Below are 21,511 nucleotides of genomic sequence, written 5' to 3' on the forward strand. Positions count from 1 at the left end.
AAAAGAGGTTCTGGTGATAGCTAATTTGTTATTGCATAGAAGAGTGGAATCCTTAACTGAATGTTTGATGAGGTATCACACTACCCTGCAGAAGATTCATCTGCCTGACTTCTGCCTGCATGAAACTCCTGAAAGGACCCGCAGGTCAAAAAGGTTCAATAATCTTTCTGGCTGCTAATGAAAAACAAGCAAATTGCCATCACTAAGTGTGTGTTTTTATAAACAACTAGATGGTTTATATAACAAAAACTGAAGCATAATGCAAACATGACATATTCTTTACATATTAGATGCTAATTGCTCTAACAAGGTGAATTGTTGTCTGTAGTCATGTTGTGAGAATCCATGTCAGGTTGTGTGGGAGGTGTGAGCCAGGTCATAATTCTGTATTCCTATACATGCTAACAAATGTCCATCACACTGTTATTCATTCCCTGTGTGAGGTAGCCTGAGTTGCTAAATTACTCACTCTGAGTGAAGCGTGGAGGGTTGTCATTGACGTCAGAAAGCGTAACGGTGACGGTGGTAGTGCCAGATAATCCTCCCAAGTGGCCTCCCATGTCCTTGGCTTGGAGAACCACAAGGTACTCGTCCTGGGTTTCCCTGTCCATGTCAGGGATAGCAGTGCGAAGAATACCTGGAGAATATTTAAAAAAATCAGTCAAGTCAGTTTCATGAGCGGCGGAGCATCGGCCACATGTTTTGCGGATTCAACATTTGAATGGCGGTAGCACAACGTGGCACCGTCGCAAATTACAACCAGTAAAAAAGCTTTTCACACAGGTGATCTGCTGCACCCCACCAAGCAGAATAATACAGCATAATACAACTGTTATTAGTGTAATTTTTTGCTATGGTCGGGTCCTAGTCGGATTCTGAAGCATGCGGCAGTCCTAACAGTCTAAGAGAAATACGTTTATTATTGTAGTTTAGTTTGCAGTCATGTAAAATTTCATTGCATTTTATTCCCATGAGTAATATCTAATATTTTGCCCTCCACGTGTACTTAAAATATTACAATTTGCACTCAGCATTATGCAGTGCAATTCTGCACGACTGCAAACTACAACCACAATAATAATCATTGCTATATTAAAAACCTTTGACAATGTCAACTTGGTGTTATCCTCATGAAAGCAGAATATTCAATGCAGATCCTTAACCTCATTAGATTGTGCACATAAAGTTACTCATCATTTATTAACTAATGTATGCAGCACAGTAAGCTTTTCAGCAGTTATTTTGTTGCAGTGTCTTTTTTTGTCACTTAATTCGCATTTTTAAACTATGAAAGTCAGCCTTTATATTTTACTATTGAGTTCCTTTTAATAAAACAACAATCCAGTTAGAATTACATTTACACAATTAAATTTGACTGCAATGGTAGTTTTTTCTTTTTTTTTTTTGCATCAAATTTTAATAGACACCACAGCTTTTTATTGCAAACCGTACACATATGACCTGTTGTTAAAAGGTAACCCTTGTGATTGACCCCTACGTAATAATATAACGCCTTGGCCTCATTCATCAGGAACCTCTCATTTATCATTGATCAGGAGCAAAGGGCAAGATTTTTTTTAACTTGCCTCCCTCTCTAAAATCAACCCTTTTATTGCACCCCTGCATTGCCTCCCTGAAAATTCCATACTTAAACATGTCTCACCCATACCTTAGACAGCTGTTCATAGTTGGGTATTATCAAATATTACAAAGATCATAGAACCTAATTCAACCATTAGAACACCACACGACCAGACCTGCTTTTGGTTCCTGAAGCCAAGGAGTGATTTCAGTTATTTGGCTAATCTTTTGTGGTAATATATTTTACTTTTAGTTCACAAGGAGGGCCCACGCTCTTTATCCCCAATTTTTCTATTTAGGGGTAGGCTTGTATCTTCTAGTGAAGGCTGAGTCAGACTTGCCTTGAACTCTTCCGCCGTTCTGCTGCTTTAGACTGCCAGAGGACAGCGTGATGCACTGAACTCCACTACCCCCCTCTCCCTCTCATCTATGGACATTCATATATGAATTAAAGCATGATATGAGCCCGCTAGTAATTTCTCATCTTTTTATGTTTCAACAGTTATTTCAGGAACTTTCGGATCTTGGACTATAATTGCAGTCATGTTCTGTAACAACCTTCCAACTTTCAACTCTTAGAAAATGGAAAACTCTGCACATTCATAACGTAAAATGTGATACCGTCGCCCCTTTAATCTTCAGGCCAGCACCCCCCCCCCCCCCCCAAAACCTACTCTGTCGTCTATCTTCAACCTGCAGCCCATCACTTGTGTTTACTATTGATAGATAGCCGCTCACTTTGTGTCCAGTTCACTCAACTCAAATTTATCGCCAGAGCACATAAACGGCAACCACAAAAGACAACAATCAAAATAATAATACAATAATAAATAACTAAATAATTGTTTGATACAGGAGGTGCAGAGTTCTATTCCTTCTTGTTGCACATGCTGTTGTGCGAGGCCGTCTGCAACAACCAATATGAGGGCACTGGGATCAAAGATGTCTGCGGCCCTGATACTAAAAATGTAATTTCACCATAACAGCGTGAGTTGGAATGTAAAACAGAAAACTGTAGTTTTCTCACAAGTGATAGTTTGTGCGAGTAACACAGATACAGAAAGAGTGGTTCAATTCTCCTTTCTCATTTAGTTCTCCGTCTCGCTTCGCTTTACTTCATTTTAGCGCCAGCTCTTGTCCAGCTCCATATCTCCACCGGGATGGAGTCTTTGTTAAATGGACTTCGGTCTGCTCCAAGTTGGGGTGAAGCTGATTGTTTCTTGTTCAGATTTAATCCTCTCTTAGGATGTAATTGTTGGGTCTCTGTAAAACCACAGTACTGTGTATGGTGTATTTTGTCCAAATCTGGTCTATTTCTTTTTTTCTCTTTTTTCTCAATTCCTGTTTAGTTTGGGGCTGATTGAAGTGAATCAAATTGAGCAGCAAAATTAACACAAAAAGACTGTATGCTCATTTTATGTTTAATACGCCAGCAGCTACACATGCTAATAAAATGTGTTAAGCGGTGTTTGGTCCAGATGCTCTGCAGCTCTTTCCTAAAATGTTAATAGGTAGTCACTTAATAGGATTCGCATGACCAAATAATAAGTGGCTAACGCAGATTAATTGTTTGTTGATCTACATGGATTTTGAATGCGTGCATACGTGTGTGCATACATGTGTACGTTTGTGTGTTACAGGTGATCGGTCTTATATGGATTGTCTCTATAGAGTTAATAACAGTACTAGCCACCTCAACATGTAATTTTATTTTATTTTATTTTTGTATTTAGTTATATAGCTTTCCAGTCAGGCAGATCGTGGTCATCTTCCACCACTACATTTTGTTAGAATAAATAAATAAATAAATACATTGATAAATTATGTGCCAGGTTCTTGTGATTCGAAAAAAAAAGACTCCAAGGTAAACCATTTCAAAACTTTTTCCTACCATCAATGTGACCTATAACCTGTGCAATGCAAATTTTGAGAGGGGGAGTAGAAATAAACAACTGAAATAATGCACAAGCTCGTACAACTGGGGATGTGTTTGTGTTCGGAAGTAACAAATTCAGCACACACCTGCCCCCATTTAAGGTGCTTCTGATTAACCCCAAATAAAGTTGTAGTTGGCGTGCCTAATATTTCCTATTTTACAGCGCAAGCCACGGTCTGCAGAGAATTTAAACAGCATCAGAAGGATCCCATTGACAAAATAGTAAATGTCAGAATTTTTTTTTTGTTTGATGGACTTTGTACAGTATTTACAGTATAACTACAGTATTGTATAACTGGTATATGATGTGTGAAGAAGTCTATATGGGCGGGGGAAAATGACAACCCATGAAAGACAGGCAGTCGGAGAGCACAATATATTATAAATGGTTTCATACGGTAATGGCACGGAGAGTTGCATTACACATTGATCACCTCTATGTAAATGACCTCATCGTGTGACTTGTGTGGGCACATACATTGCAAGTGTTGCTTTGGTCTAAATGACTCGGCAGATCACGTTCAGTCACATTCAATCGGGCTGTTCTGAATAAATCAGAATGTCAAGATTTCGCAGCATATTTCACAAGTGTGGTCGGCTGAATGTATACATTTTGAAAATGTCTGCCAATGGGTGAGCCATTGAAAAAAGGGCTGATTGAAAAAGGGAGACAGAGCAGTGAGAAGAGGCCCTACATGTTTGGAATACTAAACATTTCCTACAGCACATTGAGCGGGAATAGCCCTATACTGAACAATTAAATTCAAAAGGAACTGCATATCTCTTTGGCTCGCATACATAGCCTGAAATCAGCAATCAATTGGTAAAGATTGACAATCAGTTAGCAACAGCTTGTGACCCATGCAGGCAAAATAAAGAGTCTCTTACTACTTGGTAACATTCGCAGCCTCGTATTGACTTGAATGCCCATGAACGTGCGTCAAACATGAACCCAAATCCTTCACCTCTGATCCACAATTTCACTCAAAGGATGAATACTTATGCATAACCATAAAACTCTGATGCTAATAAAATTTTAAAAACAAAGGTGCCCTCCACCAGTGTGGACCTCCACTTGTCCCTGAGTAACTTCTATGAAGTGGAGGGATATTGAGAACACACACAGCACATAATTCCTTTGAGCTCTCGGTAATCTGTCCTCCCTAACAGTCCAAGAACCAAAGCTGACGCATTTCTTCTTGATTTTCGTCAACTAGAGGTCACAACTTTAGAGGTGCGAGGTGAGATTTTGTTGCATTGACACACGCCCCGAACAGCAAAATTACTTTTCTGCCAACTCATACTGAAATGAAGCAGTGGGTGTCTGGGAGAAGCGCGGATCTGGGGGCACAAGAGGGAAAAGATAAGTGGTCGAGAGTAGGAAAGATGGATGAGTGACAAGTGGGACAAGCGAACTTGAGAAGTTCATAAGGGAATATGTCCTTTTGTGTGGATGTGAGTAACGAAGAGAAGTAGTAAGAGCAGGGCAATGAGAAAGACTAACATAGAAAATCATGCCATTTTTCGGGGTGGTCCACCACCAGCATGTTTGCATGCTCACCTGGATTTGTGTTACTTTAGTGGTGTTTACCCACACTTCCACAAGCTGTGTTCGTGTGTGCATGTCACTCATGACTAAATCCACTTGTTTGCACATACAATATGTGTTTACACTTGAACATCTTGAGCAAACTTGGTTTTCTGTTGCACAAGTGCATTAGTTTTATCATCTTTAGCGAATCTTTTTTTCATATAGGTCGCTGCATTGAATATGTTTCTCGGTTGTGCATATTTTAGAGCAGTTATAATGTTGCTTTGTTGTATTTCCGAATGGATGTGTGGCATGTATGAGGAGTGTTCATTCATTCAAAGTGCATAGAGATAACTATTGTGAATTGGTACTTATATAGATAAAACTGACTTGAGTCCTGACTGCTTAGTAAAATACTGTATGCCAAAGAAACAGTCAGCATGATTCATCAAATTCATCTCTGTTTTGTCGGGCTAAGGGGTCATAGTCAAGAGACTCAACTCCATAACAAGTGTTACTGAAAGCTGTGGGAGTGTAGTTGATAGGTTTATGATATTGATCATTTGGCCATGAAACAAATTATTTTGAATTTACATTACGGTATACGGTGAGCAAGTCGAGCACAAAGCGCGGTCTAAAGGTTAGGTTTACACACCGCAGGCGAATAAAATCCAGATACAATTTTTTTGCCCATATGCGACCTGTATCAGATTTTTTTATGACAAGTCTGAGCGGCTCAATTCCGATTTTTTCAAATCTGACCTGGGTCGCTTTCATATGTGGTCCTAAATCAAATATGTATCCAATTATTTTCAATGTGGCCGCGGTCTGAACGGCCAGGTCCCATATATCCGACATTGACGTCATTCGGAGCCCAAAATGCGCTCCGCACAGGCGGAGGGAAAGTGGTGGCAGCTGGGGGATCGAATCTGCAAAATTCTATTGACACACTATTGTAACACTATTGACTTTATATTTTACTTTAATTTAATACCACTTGAAACATGAAGCTTAAAGTGGACATTTAAGATGATAGTAGTAATTCAGCCATGGTTCAGATTGATTCATGTATTACGCACGGTTATGACGTGACGTTACCGTTTGTGATGTCGCCATGAAATCAGCTATTAAGATAAGATAACATAAGAAGGCCTTTTTTGATCCCACAGTGGGGACATTTTCAGTGTTACAGCAGCAAAGATATAGGTCACACAGGGACGGCGGGATAATGTAGCCATTAATGTATAACATTAACGGCAAACATTTAGGATCAAACCTATGTAAATATACGCAGTAACTATGTGTATATACACATGTATATACACACCAACATACATTTTAACATATTAAAGCCTTGCCTCATAATTTCCCCCAAATACTGTATTTATTTCTACCTCCTACCTAATCGCTTCACTTTATAAATGCCCCGACACGCTGGACCACATTTACTTCTGCAAACACAACGTCGGGAGTGACATCGTCTCTTCTTCTGCGCATGCGGGTCACTTTGGCGACATATGTGTTCATATAGCAGACAAGACCGAGGTCGCATTTATAATGTAATATGAACACTTAGACAAAAAAAATCAGATTTTTTTTTAAAAATCCAAATTGAGCATCAAGACCTGCGGTGTGAACCTAGCCTCACTGTATGCGTGGGTGGAGCTTTCTTTATTTTGGTATTTTCCTTGACTTTGCACAGGTAGTTTGCGCCTTTGTGCGCCGTTGTGGGATGGAAAGTAGCCGAGACCCAACCAATTGTCACCGTATCACTCATTTGCATTAAAATCAGGCAGCGCAGTACGTCCGAGTAGGCTGTGTTTGACATTGAGGAAGCAGAAATAGATTCAGTTGTCTTTCAGCTCATGAAAGATGCAGACGAGGCATTTAGTTTTTACTTTGGCTCTTCACTCATGTCCTTAGCATAGCAAGAAAATTCTACTGCCTGCGGTCGGCAGTCGGGCACGCTCGACCCCCTTGACATGCTGGGTAACGTAGTCCTTAATTTCTTGTAGTCACAACACCACATACTCCCCCCTATAAAGAAATAATGCTTAGTGTAATCAACAAAGCCAGTATACATTTTTTTACATTACTTAGCATTAAACTCCATTTATAAATAACTTTTCTCTCCAAATACTTTTTTTTTTTTTTTTTTTTAGAATAATAATCTGAACTCTTCAAGCATCAAAACATAAACCGAGTCTTAAAAACATTTTTTTTTTTTACAACTCTCAATAAGCCTCTTAGGTGGCTGAACATGTCTCTTAGGTCTAGACAGACTTTCAGCAGCTGTTCAGCAGACACTGCCGTCGGGCCAGGAACCATACAACCAGGATCGCCGTCAGCCAGCTCCGCAGATCCAGCTGTGCCCTGTAGAACCTTGTCCTTGGCTACAGTGACCTCTACCGCCTGCTGTAGTTGAAGATCTCTGCAGTTCCTCCTCAGAACCGGTCCATTTTCCATCTGTATTCTGTAGGAACGTGGACTAACTTCCTCCTCCACCCATCCCTTTTCGCTCCATGTACCTGTCGGAATGTCTCTCAGACGCACAACGTCTCCAGGCTTCAGTACCGGCAGGTGTTTGGCCGTACGATCATGAAGCTGTTTTTGTTTCGCTTTTTGCTTGACCTTCGCTTGCCAGACTCTGTATGCGCTCTCGGGTATCAGCAGGTCTACATTCACCGGTAGGCTGGAACAAATGCGCCTACCCATCAGCATTTGTGCTGGTGAAAGTCCATTTTGTAGGGGTGCACTCCGGTAGATCGGCAGATTTTTCTGAAAATCATCTCTGTCCTGAGATTTTTTCAATAAGTTCTTCACGGTTTTTACAGAGGATTCCGCCAAGCCGTTGGACTTTGGATATGTTGGACTTGACGTGGAGTGTTGAAACCCCCATTCCTTGGCAGAGAACTCACAACTAGTGATGGGGTCCATTGTCTGAAAAGAGTTCACATGGGATGCTATGTCTGGCAAAGATAGTCTTTAAATAGCTGACAACTGATTTACTTGACGTTGACTGCAATGCTCCAACTTCAGGATAGTTTGAAAAGTAATCAGTAACTACTATGTAGCCCTTTTCACCACAACCAAGGAGATCAGTACCCACTTTGTAGTAAGGTCTGTGGGGCACTGGATGAGTCATCAGCGGCTCAGCTTGTTGATTTGGTCCGTAGGTGCGACAGAGTTCACATGATGCTGTTGTCTGGCCAATGTCATGATTGATTCTCAGCCAGTACATCACTTCTCTCGCCCTACGTTTACACTTAACTTCTTCGAGGTGGCCTTCGTGTATCTTTCGGACCATCTGTTTGCGTAATGTGGAAGGAATAACAAATTTGCTCCCTTTCAACACAACGTCATTCACTACAGTGATCTCTGCTCTACAATTCCAGTAGTCTTGTATTTCCGTGGGGCAATCCTTTTTGTTGTTAGGCCATCCTTTCAGCATTGTGCTCTTGGTTTTTTTCATTGTGTCATAGTTTCTCTTCTTATTTGCTCTGTTCTGTCTGCAGTCACTGGCAAAGACATCACAACCATGTTCACATACACCTGTATTGCTGTGCTTTTCTCACTGTCTTCACGTTCCTCTGTCCACTGCTCGCGACAAGGTGTCGGTGGCGTACATGTATTTTCCTGGTGTGCATATCATGTGCACGTCATATTTTTGTAGCCTGGTTAGCATGCGCTGTTTCCGTACCGGACAGTCATTCAAGGGTTTGTTCATGATGAGTTTCCACTTCAAACCCCTGGCCGTAGACGAATTGATGGAAACGCTCACATGCATACAAACTTGCCAACAGTTCGTTCTCAATTTGGGCGTACCCTGATTCAGCACTTGTCAAGGCATGGGAACTGCTCCCAGGCCTTACTGTGACGCATCTGCTGAAATCCTGGTGCTCTTCTCTGGGTCGTAGAACTTTAATACCGGCTCTCGTGTCAGAGTTTCTTTCAGTTTTTTAAAACATTGCTCTTGTTCGTGGGACCATATCCATTCATTGTTTTGTTCCAGAATACTCCTGAGAGGTGCTGACTGTGTTGACAGTTGAGGAATGAACTTGGCACTTCTAGACCACGACTAGAAATCGTCTGACCTCATCTTTGTTGGTTGGTCTTTCCATGTTGTTGATTGCTGAAGTTTTTCTCGGCTCTGGCTTCACTCCCTCTTCACTCACAGCGTCTGCCATGAAGGTAAGTGATTTCACTCCAAACTCACATTTGTCTTTATTTAGTTTTAAGTTCACCTCCCTCGTCTTGTCCAACACTTGTTTCAGTCTTTCGTCATGTTCTTCTCGAGTTGAGCCCCAAACTATGATGTCATCCATCATTGTCTCCACTCCAGGTATGTGCTTGTAAATCATGTGTATGGTTTTGTGGTAGACCTCTGGTGCTGACAAGATACCATAAGGCAGACGAAGAAACCTGTACCTGCCCTCCGGGGTGTTGAATGTGCACAGTCGAGAACTCTCCTCATCTAGCCTCAGCTGCCAGAAACCAGACAAAGCATCTAATTTACTGAACCATTTGGCTCCAGCAAATTGTGCCATGATTTCTTCTCTGGTTGGTAACTTGAAGTGTGGTCTTTTTATTGCTTTGTTTAGATCCCTTGGATCCAAGCATGGTCTCAGAGCACCTGTTTTCTTTTGCACAACAACCGATGAGCTGATCCATTCAGTTGACTCAGCAATCTTTTAGATGACTCCTAGTTTTTCCATTCGCGCCAATTCATCCTTCAGTTTTTTTCCGCAGCGCAAAAGGAACCTTTCTGCAAGGGTGCCCAACAGGAGTCACATCTTTATCCAAGTGTATTTCATGCAGTCCAGGCAGACATCCAAGTCCTTCGAAACAGTCTTTATACTGCTCCATGAGTGAGTCTTGAGCATTTGTTGTCTCTGATGAAGTCACTACAAACACTTTTTTGACCAGATTGAGATTCATGCATGCACTGAGTCCCAGGATTGGTTGTACACTCATATCCACGATCAGTAGCTGTGCTCTAATCTGTTGATCTTTGTGTTTGAAGGTAGCAATGCATCCACCTTTTATAGGAACACGTTCTCCAGTATAACCACTCACTTTAGTTTTTTCTGGATGAATTTTACTCTTATTAGTAAGTGTTATGTAGTCCTTAAAAGACAACAGGTTCACATGAGCACCTGTATCAAGCTTGAATGGAATGGTTTTCTATTTCACTGTGATTGGCACAATCCATTCCTCTTTTTCAGTTGTGCACGCGTGCACCGCATCCACGATAAACTCCTCACTGTCGCAATCTTCTTCAACAGTGTGAACTTTGGGTCTTGTAGCTGCCTTACAACATTTTGCATAACAATTTCCCTTTCCACAGTTACAGGATTTTCCAAATGCAGGACAAGATTTTGGCTTGTGACTGCCTCCACATTTACTGCATTTCAACTCTGTAGATTTCTCTTTTTGGCCTTTCTGTTCGGCAAATGTTTTCTTTTGTTCTTTATGTATGACATGCACGTTGTTTCACCTCTCTGTAGCTCTTTTGCTTGTGCTCGGGTGGTTTCTGCTGCTCTACACATACTGACACACTTATCCAGCGTAAGTCCAGTTTCTCGAAGTAGTCTCTCTCTGAGTACATTATCCACTGTACCACAAACAATCCTGTCTCTCACTAAGGACTCTCACTCTCAGAGTGTTGAATTCACACGTTTTGCTTAGTGTGTGTAGCTCTGCAAAGTACTGATTAAAAGGTACTCCTTACTTCTCATGTCATGTGTGAAAAACGTGTACCTTTCAAAAGTCGCATTTTGTTTAGGTACAAAGTACTCTTCAAACTTTGTCATTACTTGTGCCACAGTCAAGTTTGATTCATCCAGCTGAAAGCTATTGTATATGTCCAATGCATCTTCTCCTATCACATGCAACAGAATGTGAGCTTTGAGTTTTTCATCCTCGCCTTCTGCTCTGCTTGCTGCTAAATATATAATAAATCTATAGTAAAGCGCTTCCAATTATCGGCAAGATTACCAGTGAGTTGCATTGAGCTAGGTGGATTTATCTTATCCATGACCACACTTTGGGGTTCATGACCGGGATTACACAGATTTTTAATGTTGGCGGTCCTTTAACTCGGACACTGGATTCTCTTCTACGTGTTCGATCTGTCCTTCGTCCCGTTTCACTTCAGCGTCGGTCGTGGCCAACACACATCGTAGCAAGCTGCGCTAGCATGTTGCTTCGCTAACACGTTTCGCTCACAGGAACGGAGACTCTTTTGCTTCCCTCTCCCGCGGTATGTGGCTCCTCCGTGGCAAACCTTTTCACGAAGCTGCTCACGACCACTCCTGACACCATGTGTTGTCTTTCAGCTCATGAAAGATGCAGACGAGGCATTTAGTTTTTATTTTGGCTCTTTACACATGTCCTTAGCATAGCATGAACATTCTACAGCCTGCGGTCGGCAGTTGGGCGCGCTCCACCGCCCTGGCATGCTGGGTAACGTAGTCCTTATGTTCTTGTTCTCATAACACCACAGGTATGATGCTTTATTACCAGGATTGCAGATTAGCAATGCCCATGACATGTGCAACTGTGCTCCAGTTCAAGTCTGTCACTGCACATTTGCACAGTTTTGTTGTTGTTCAAACGAACATATCTTGTGAGTGAACCCAATGAATGGATTCACTTGATAAACCGACTTATTCTTTTCTCAGTTCTGTAGAGCTCAGTCACGTGTGTGTGCTACATGAGAAACTCCATCCAAAAATGGCAGGAGGCAGCGACGGTCAACAAAAAAACCCTCTATTGCTCATTTGAAAATCACACCAAACACCAAAATGATGTATGTGCACCCGTGTTTGTTATGAATTATCTTAAAATGCAGAATTCTGAACTCTTGAATTGATGTCCTAAACCAATGTGGGTAAACTTTTCTGCCTTGAATGTACTCAAAGCCCTTTACCACTCAGTGCATTTACACACAAAAAAACCCCACAGTATTGTAATAAATCAATTGAAACCAAACTTTTAAAAAGCCTGTAAACACCTTTCTGTTAAAGTTGAATTAACACCGCCACCTTATTGATTGGAAACCAAATTCCTCAGGCATGTACAGTATACACTTCCATCGATCAAACATCGGAGCCGGCGTTCTGCGCATGTTTCGGCCTCAGTTGCTGACTGCTACAACGCTTACAGTAACTCAAGAAGAGGAAGCCTGGCGGGGGTTGGGGTGGTGAGGGGGTCGTATGGACAACTACATAAGTTCTTTCTCGCATGAGGTTAAGTATGGAAGGTAAATGAAATTAAAGTGGCAATATTTCTCTGAAACTTTTTGAACTGTGACATGATGACAAATTATGCGTATCGAAATATCTAAGGGTGCATTTTAGCACCCAAATCATTGTTCTCTTCACTACTGAATAGAAAATAGAAAGAAAGAACCAATCGAGTACTTTTCACCCATGACAAAAAAACTATAGTCTTCAACTGTGCTTACTAGATCTTCTATATAAACTTTGTTCATATTTTTTATTTCAAAATGTAGTGATATAATACACAGTAACTGAGTGACAAAACTTCATTGTAAAGATGGCCACACCTGATTGAAGGTAGATCTGTTTCGTTTAACATTAGCACACTTAGTTATTCATTTAACCACTCAACTTTTTACAGTGACCAATTATCTGTGTACCACAAATTCTTCCTTGATGAAAAATGAATGAAAAGGGGCATTGTCTCTACTTAGCATGCAGACAGGTGGAGCTTGGCCCATCAAATTGAACCCTATGTAAACTACAACTGCACAGAGAGTGGTAAAAATAGTAAAGAACCACACTTTGTCAGCAATTCCATTCATTTGTGTATGTAAATGTAGTCAGTGGCACCTGCTGCTGACACAGCATCAGGACTAACTCGGAGGCTGAGTGTCATTCCATACATTTTGGCTTGCAAGTGTTGTCCGAGGAGTGAGTTGCAGATGGGAGCACACGCACTCACACTCATGGATAAAAACACACTCACCTGTCTGGGGATCAACAGAGAAGTACTGCTGGCCCTGCACCAGTGTGTATACCAGTCTGGCACTGTTCCCATATGTGGGGTCATCAGCATCTGTCGCTGTCACCTGGATTATCGAAGTGCCTGCAGGGAGCAGAGAGGAGGAGGAGAGGATGAAGAGGAGAAAAACTGAAGCATTTGAGGTTGAGAAATAGGACTATGACAAGTCAAAATAAGGAATATCTGGAGCGAAATGGAAAATATACAGCACCACTTTAGGTGTATTAGACAGCTTTATACCCACACATCCTCTATTCACCCTCTCCCACACATGCATTTGCTATCTTTTCCACACAAATCTGTGACAAATACTTTATTCACCTAATCTAAACACCCACACAAACACACCCTCTCACTCTGCTACCGTTAACGCCCCCCCCCCCCCCCACCCTCCGACTCCCACTGTCTCACTTCATTTCTCTTCATCTCTGTCTCCAATTTCTTTTTGCTCCCTCATTCAGTCGGACCGTCTGCCACGTTCACGGTCCCCCCTCTTACTCCACTAAATCTTCTTTCTACGGCTCACGGAGTGTCAATTTGGCAGCAGCATTTTTGAATTAGTTAGCAGAAAAAAATGGAAATAAACAAAATCCAGCATTCATATAGAGCAGCACATAGAAATTCTATATTTATACTTAGGAGCAGATGCGTGTGTTTTTTTCCCTGAGTCTCAAGCCAAACAGTGTGGGAGTAAGACAAGGATTTGTGAGAGCAACTGCTACTTTAGATCTGATTGAAGGAAAAGAGGTATGAGCAACAATAGATTGTGCGTGTGTGTGTGTGTGTGTGTGCGTGTGCGTGGGCGTGGGCGTGTGTGTGTGTGTGTGTGTGTCACTGCATGTCCAAATTCAGGACACTTTGACCCTATTATTGATTTAAATGGGAAATCAACCCAAACATTTTTTTTCAAGAATATGTTCCCAGTCGGCCCACTAGTTGAAACATGGCATTCTAATGAATATTGTGTTTGTGGAATATGACTTAAGCAGCAAAATCCACCCTGTTTCAGCCATCTCAGGGGGCGGCCATTTCGTCATTTCTGTCAACTGAAAATGACATCACAACTACTCAGGGCTCAAGTAACGACCAATCACGGCTCAGCTTCAGAACACAGAAAACGGGATTGATCGTAACCTGAGCCCTGAGCAACTGTGATGTCATTTTCAGTCGACAGGTGACAAAATGGCCGCCCCCAGGGATGGCTAAAAACAAGCGGATTAACTCTTATTCCAAAAACGCAATATTTATCTGAATGCTTTGTTTCAACTGGTGGGCTTGCGTAGAACATATTCTTGGAAAACATATGTTTGGGGTGACTTCCCTTTAATACTTTTACTTTATAGAATATAAAAACCTCAGTTCTAATGGAGTTATACATTTTCATAACATACAGTAATGTTCAAATCATTTTCAATCCAACTGAACACACAACACGAAATTTAACGTTCAAAGTGATACATTTATTGGATTTTTTTTTAAATTTTGTTTTTCAAATATTCTCTCATTTTGAATTTTATGCCTGCAATACATTCCAAAAGTGCTGGGGAAGGGGCATCAAAAGAGGGCTAAAAAAACACCCGTTTGAAACATTTCACAGGTGAACATCTTAATTAGAAACAGTGTCATGATTGGGTATAATAGGAGCATCCTCAAATGGTCAGTTATTTGTAGACATTCAAGGCTGGGGTGAGGTTCACAATTGAATAAGCAAATAGTCCAACAGTTTAAGAACATTTCTAAACATGCAATTGCAAGGAGTTTGAGGATTTCATCATCTGTGGTCAATATCATTAGAAGGTTCTGAGAACCTGGCGAAATCTCTGCACTTAAGCGGCAAAGCCAAAAACCAACATTGAATGCCCGTGACCTTTGATGCCTCTATTGGGGTTCCGGGAGGACCCGGAACCAAAGCAAACTCTAAAAGCATGGACTCAGATGGTGTTTTGAACAAAAAGGGTTTATTACAAAAAAAATACACAAGACCGACAAAGTGTAACAAAAGGCGCTGGTACGACACAACCAGGAAAACGAGAATAACCAAAAACACTTGCAAAAGGCAAGGAAAGAAATAACGAAAATTGCTTGTCGTAAAAAGAAAAGATCACACCAACGTCAAAAGGTTCAACCGAGGGTTGCTTTAATAACACAAGATACAATACTTACTATGGCAAAAAACTTAAGGCAACAAAGGGAGCAAAATACACGGCGAAACCATGAGGACATCTAGAAATTTCAATACTTGGTGCTATGGTCACGAGCAAGCAGAGGAATAATCCGACAAGGAGTTGCCTGCTTTGCAGTCCTTAAATAGTCCATTGATTAAGATTACAAACAGGTGCGCTGCAAAGGATCCACCTACTGCCCCTACTGGAGCAATCGGGAACAACAAAAACAAAGCATGACCACAACAAGAACAGACCATGACAGCCTCAGGCGGCACTGCATTAAAAAATGTCATCATTGTGTAAAGGATAGTCCCACGTGGACTCACAGTCTCATAATGCAAGATAAACTCTACCATGCAAAGTGAAAGCCATACAATATATGAACAACATCCTGAAACGCCGCCAGCTTCTCTGGGCCTGAGCTCATCTGAAATGGACTAATGCAATTTGGGAAAATGTGCTGTGGTCTGACGAGTCCACATTTCAAATTGTTTTTGGAAATCATGGAAGTCATGAGGAAAAGGGCCACCCAGATTGTTATCAGAGCAAAACTCAAAAGCCAGCATCTATAACGGAGATGTGTCCATGGCATGGTTAATTTGGACATTGTGAAGGCACCATTAATACTGAAAGGTACATACGGGTTTTGGAGCACCATTTTCTGCCATCCAATCAACTTTTTTCTTTTTCCAGAGACGTCCATGCTTATTTCAGCAAAACTCAGTGTAAATGTGTGTCATTGTGAAGAACAAAATATGACAGCGGGGACCCTGGACTGTTGAAGTTGTACATTAAGTAAGAATGGGAAAGAATCCCACCAACAATGAGTTGTTGTTAAAAGGAAAGATGGTGTAACACAATGGTAAACATGCCCGTGCCCAATCTTTTTTGGAGCATGATGCACAAGTCAAATTCAGAATGAGTGAATATTAGTTGGAACATAAACAAATCTTGGAGTGTATTCAGCTGAGTATAGGTTGAAAGGGATTTGCAAATCTTCATGAAGAATTTTGCGATAAAAAAATGAGAAAGGATTGCATTCTGTTTTTATTCATGTTTTACACAAGGTTCCAACTTCATTGGAATTGGAGTGTATAGAAAATTTCCAAATCTTGTTGAAAATTTAAGGTCAACCAGCGTAACCATTATTTACAACCTTGTAGGTTCCACTGTAGAACCATACATTCATGCATTTTCAAAAATCAATGAATTTAAACTTAGCTAGAAGGAATTGTTCATAAAAACTTCTTCACAAACCTAGTTCATGTGCCCCAATCCCATTTCCTACCTATCATATCAGTCCTGGGGCCAAAGCGGTTTGGTGCAAGAGCCAGCTCTATGCTAGCATCATATAAGAATCGAAACAAAAAATTGGACTAGCAGCTGGCTTTATGAGCCTTTCATAGAATATCCAGCACTTCTGTTTAATTTGCTAAAGTGGTGGTCAACTTTCACAAGTTTAAGGTAAGGTTTTCAAAGAAATAACTTTATAGGCCAATAGGTATATGTAGCACAACTTTTTTTTCATAAGTAGGTAAAGTCACACATCCACCAGTTGTGCCGTGGTACGAGGGTGCTTGTAAAAATATATTAATGATGATATAAAATATATGCTAATGCATTCAGTGAATTGAAGTCTACATTGATTAAGAGGGCTCGATGCAGACTGATGTCATATTTATGGATGAAATACAATGACATCCACCACACACATTTGCGGAGTGCAGAATCTGCCTGCCTTTGCCTGGATCAAATACACCAAAATTATGTTAAACCACCCACGCCATAACTTAGACCTGTTTTCACATGGTCGAAAGTCTAGTCTACTTTCTGTCACCAAACTGTCAGGTGCACCGAGGGTGTGATAGAATATGCCCCTGCCCCGGTCCGTGACATTTAGAAAAAAAAACGTATTTTTAACTATTACGTTCGGTACATGGATTATTTAAAATAGTGCAAAGCAAATTTTCATTTAAAATGAAAGATTGCCCCCTCTGAGTAGAACTTTTTTCAAGGGGTAAAATGAAGTTTAAATGTCGATTACAACACCTTTTCTACATAAAAGTTCTCTGCAGCCATGCTTTGAATTACAATTTAAAAAGAGTTCCTGTCATTCCAAATGTCTCTGCAGTATATGTAAAAAAATCTCTCACATGGTCTCTTCATTTCTATTCCAAGCACGTCCATCATATTTTACATGATCCTCTAGCAGTCACGTAAATATTAACAGGTCACTTTGGTTCTGACATGCATGCTGCTTTCAGTACATTGCAAGGAAAAAACAATTCTTTCTTTTTTTCTGCCGGGCAGCAAAGTTAATTAACATTTCATCAATCAAGCCATCTAGTTTCCATTCTGCTTGTCCTCATTAGGGTCCACGGCGAGCTGAAGCCTATCCCAGCAGATTTTGGGCTGGAGGTAGGGTTCACCTTGGAATGGCCAACATTCAATCACAGAGCACATACTGTACCGTATAGGCAAACAACATTCACATTCACATTTACACCTATGGACACTTTAGAATTTTCTATGAACCTAACATGAATGTGGGAGGAAGTCAGCATATCCAGACCAAACCTGCGCATGCACAGGGACAACACGTCAATGCCATAATGGAGCTTGACCCGACATTCCAACCCAGCACCTCTCGACTGTGAGGAAGACATGCAAACCACTACTGTACAACACCACTCTGCCCTAAACACTTCATTTCATATGAAATTTTAGACCATTCAGTTTGACATGTATGTATGAATTATTACGTCAGCACTGATTTTGAGGTTGCAAAAATCACACTATTCTGGGACCGCAAACCTGGAATCTGCAATGGAGGGGTTTTTACTGTATTTTGTAATTTGGAAAATATCTAATGCTGTGTTTTGTAAAACAAACTTTGGTATAGTCTCTACAAAAGAATGGTAAAAGCACAGCTTGGAGTGACAGACTTGTTTTCTTTTTCTTACAATTCTCGGTTTATATGCACAAGCACACGCCCTTGCAATGGGGGATAAACTGGAGCAGAATTATTATCAGTTTGTGGAATATATAATTTGTAAGTGGGTTCAAGGTAGGTCAAAGTTGTGACCAATGACATTAGCTTCTCCTGTCCTTTAAAAAGAAGCTCAGATTCATAATGAGTCAAGAAAGTCCAGAGAGGTTCAGGCTAGTAGGAAACTGCAGAAGTGGGAGCAGTACCTTATGCAGAACCTGAACATGAATAACTGTCAACTTTAATAGGCATATTATGCGCACTGCAAATCTTCACTAAAAGTTGGGGTGTTTAGGACAGTGAAAATTTTGTCATATGAAATTGTATTGCACTGTTACCTGCACAAGCTCAAGTGATCACTGGAAATTGTACATGCAGATTTAAATAAGGATAGAAAATGGACTTGCATGACTGGTCTACAATTATTGAAAAAAAAAATGCCAGAGCATAAATGTGGTGTGTGTATGTGAGCATTTATTATATCTTTTTTTATATAAGGGAACTAAGCATCGTAGAACCAGACAGAATCAATATAGCGAAGCATGTGACAATGGCAGAGTTGGTGTGGAAGTGTGGAACATGGAGGAAAACAAGGTGGAAAAGGAAGGTGTTAATCGTGCCTGCCGAGGAGAAGCTAAAAAAAAAAAAAAAATGAACTGATGTGGCATGTTCAACAACTCAATACACCCAGCAGGGTGGGTACACTTGTCTTCGTTCAACAGATGAGGGAGATTTTTATCAAACTCAGACACTCTCAATAATAAGCTTATGATAGAATGTGACTCGACTCAAACATTCAGCAATCACATTGCTGCCCTGGCTCATTTAGTTTTTATTCTTTTGATCTTTGTTTTAATTACTCAGTGCCAGCAATTTGACATCAGAGTCACGCAGTGCACATCAGCTGTGGAGTAATTGTCACCTATGTTGAAAGCTTTGCAAATCCTACAAGCTCAAACCAAGGATTGTAAATCACATTTGCATTCTGAAGTGCATAATGTGACACAATAATAGCACTCAAAGATGTTTGATAAAATTGGACAGAAACAATTTGAGCAGGTGCACATAATTACGTACCCAGTGAGTTTACGAAAAAAACACATGTATCGATTCAAATAATGTATGTCCTGCTAATTGTATACCTTGACTTATGAGTGCCACAATCTTTTCAGGTTGCAAGCTTAGTTGATTTTGCTTTGTGTTGCAAGGCAAAATTTGAGCAAAGAGCGAGCTTCAGATATGCTGCGGCTCAAGTGAAGAGGGAAAAAGTGAAGTTGACTTTCAGCTTAATTACAATCTTTACATTCACTATTATTGTTTTTTTTTATTGATATTATTCAATAAAGTGTTTTTTTCTTTATTAATACATTAGTACGGTACATGTGACAAAATTGGGGTGTTTTGGGGGGACTGGAAGAGATGAATGGCATTTTAAAAAATTTCAAATGGGGAATATTGATTTGATGTATGAATAAGTTGAGTTAAGAGCTTGTTGGAGGACTACATTCATTTCATAAGTCACGGTACCAGTGTAAATACTTATTAGCTAGGTAAGTAAAAATTCACTCAAGTGTACACAATATTGCAAAGTTTGACCACCACGCAAATAACTGCTGTTGGTACATCCAAAAATGGATAAGTTACTTATCATCATCATAGCTTCTGGAATTGAAAACACAAGTACTACCAGACTGCAATAAACTGTTGTGCTTGGTGCTGGTCCTTTTTTGACTTTGGCTCGCGCTAAAAAAAAAAAAAAAAAAAAATGAGGCATCTTACCTATATTTGCCATCTCCGGCACAGTGGCACTGTAGGGGCCTTCGTCAAAGACAGGTGGGTTGTCATTGATATCCTGCACCCGAATTATGAATTGCGACGAGGGCTCGAGGGCACGGTCCGTCTGCCTGTCGGTGGCCGTGGCAATGAGACGGTACTCATCCTTCTCCTCGCGGTCCAGTGGCTTGGTGACGTGGATGTTACCTGTCTTCTCATCGATCACAAAGACGGAGCCGGCCCCCTCGCCACGTAGGACATACTTAGTGCGGCCGTCATTCCTGTCCATGTCAGTGTGGAGCTAGGTGGGAGAAGAGGGAAGAAAAAATCAAGAACAAACATCAGGTTGAGCAGTCCATTCATTAGCTTTTTCGACGCCTTATCCTTTTCTGGGTGGGACGGGACTGGAGAACATCCAATTTCACTGAGGCATTGACATGGAATTAATCGCAGGACAAATTCATAACAGTTAGCTACGCGAATGACTACGCTGCCAGTGCAATCCTGAAAACTATGATGACTTTTTATTTATTTTTTTATTTTTATTTCATAAAATAATGCACCCGACTGCAATTTGTGATGAACGCAACTTATTTGCATTGCCATGCTCATCTGTTTTCATACAATCTAGTAGTTATGAAACACATTCTGTTTCATCTAAGTGTTATTGACAACACATGACCTCCCCTCTTAAAGCCTGTATTTACGTCCAAGTGGAGAGTGGTTACTAAGTGCAGGAAATTCCCAGCTCATGCACATGGAGTGCCTTGGCATTTTAATGAAAAGTCCAAGTCAAAGGAATAATGAACAGTCGACCAATCAATTATTCCCTAACTAATAAGAATGTATGGGAATGAGTCCGGGGTGCAAGGCAGAGGGACAAGCTATATTGATCTCAGTCTTCTATTGAGTTTTATTAGATTAACTCCTAGTGGGAGGCTAGCGTAGCGGAGCAGCTAGGGCTTCATCTGAAGGCAATATCAGGGAACACTCTCCTCTCACCAGCATCACACACAGAGCACAAGATTCAATCACACAATATGTGCACATTAGTGGCTTGAGTGGCACCTAAAAAAAAAAAAAAAAAAAAAAAAAGAATATGCAATTCACCCCAACAGCTAATGTGAAAAGTTTTTAGCTCAGGAAAGCAATGTTGCATGGTAACAGCAAAGTACTTTTTCTATAGTAGATTGGCTGCTGTGAATCAACATTCACTGTACTTTGAAAATGTTTGAATTTGAAATATATATTACTTGTTGAATACATATTTTCCTTCTTAAATGAATAAAAAGAAATTATATTCAACAGCAGTATATTAAATTGTCCTGCATCAAATCAATTAAAAACAACACATTTCTAATTACAGTCTTCCTAGGCAATCAACAAAGGTTAAACATGAGGCAAGTGAAGACATCTCATTTTATAGCCTACTATTGAGCCTTTTGTTGATGTACCATCTTTAATCAAAAATTACCAGTTACACTTGAGAAGAGAGGATTACCAGCTGA

The 21,511-nt window shown here is 40.6% G+C and overlaps 1 protein-coding gene across 5 annotated transcripts in view; it reads right to left on the minus strand.

The window, feature by feature from the left end:
- cdh24b (cadherin 24, type 2b) overlaps positions 1–21,511 on the minus strand; it is a 224,422-nt gene that overhangs the window by 78,922 nt on the left and 123,989 nt on the right. For all 5 annotated transcript variants that reach the window (XM_086042936.1, XM_086042937.1, XM_086042934.1 and 2 more), the window contains 3 exons: positions 20,010–20,304; positions 13,041–13,160; positions 470–637 (listed from right to left, as the gene is read on the minus strand). In XM_086042936.1, coding sequence (XP_085899062.1) covers positions 470–637; positions 13,041–13,160; positions 20,010–20,304 — 583 coding nt within the window. The remainder of the gene's footprint in view (positions 1–469; positions 638–13,040; positions 13,161–20,009; positions 20,305–21,511) is intronic.

The sequence above is a fragment of the Filicampus tigris genome, chromosome 10, assembly GCF_054856515.1.
Source record: "Filicampus tigris isolate MCC_2025a chromosome 10, RoL_Ftig_1.0, whole genome shotgun sequence".
In the NCBI taxonomy this organism is placed as follows: Eukaryota; Metazoa; Chordata; class Actinopteri; order Syngnathiformes; family Syngnathidae; genus Filicampus; species Filicampus tigris.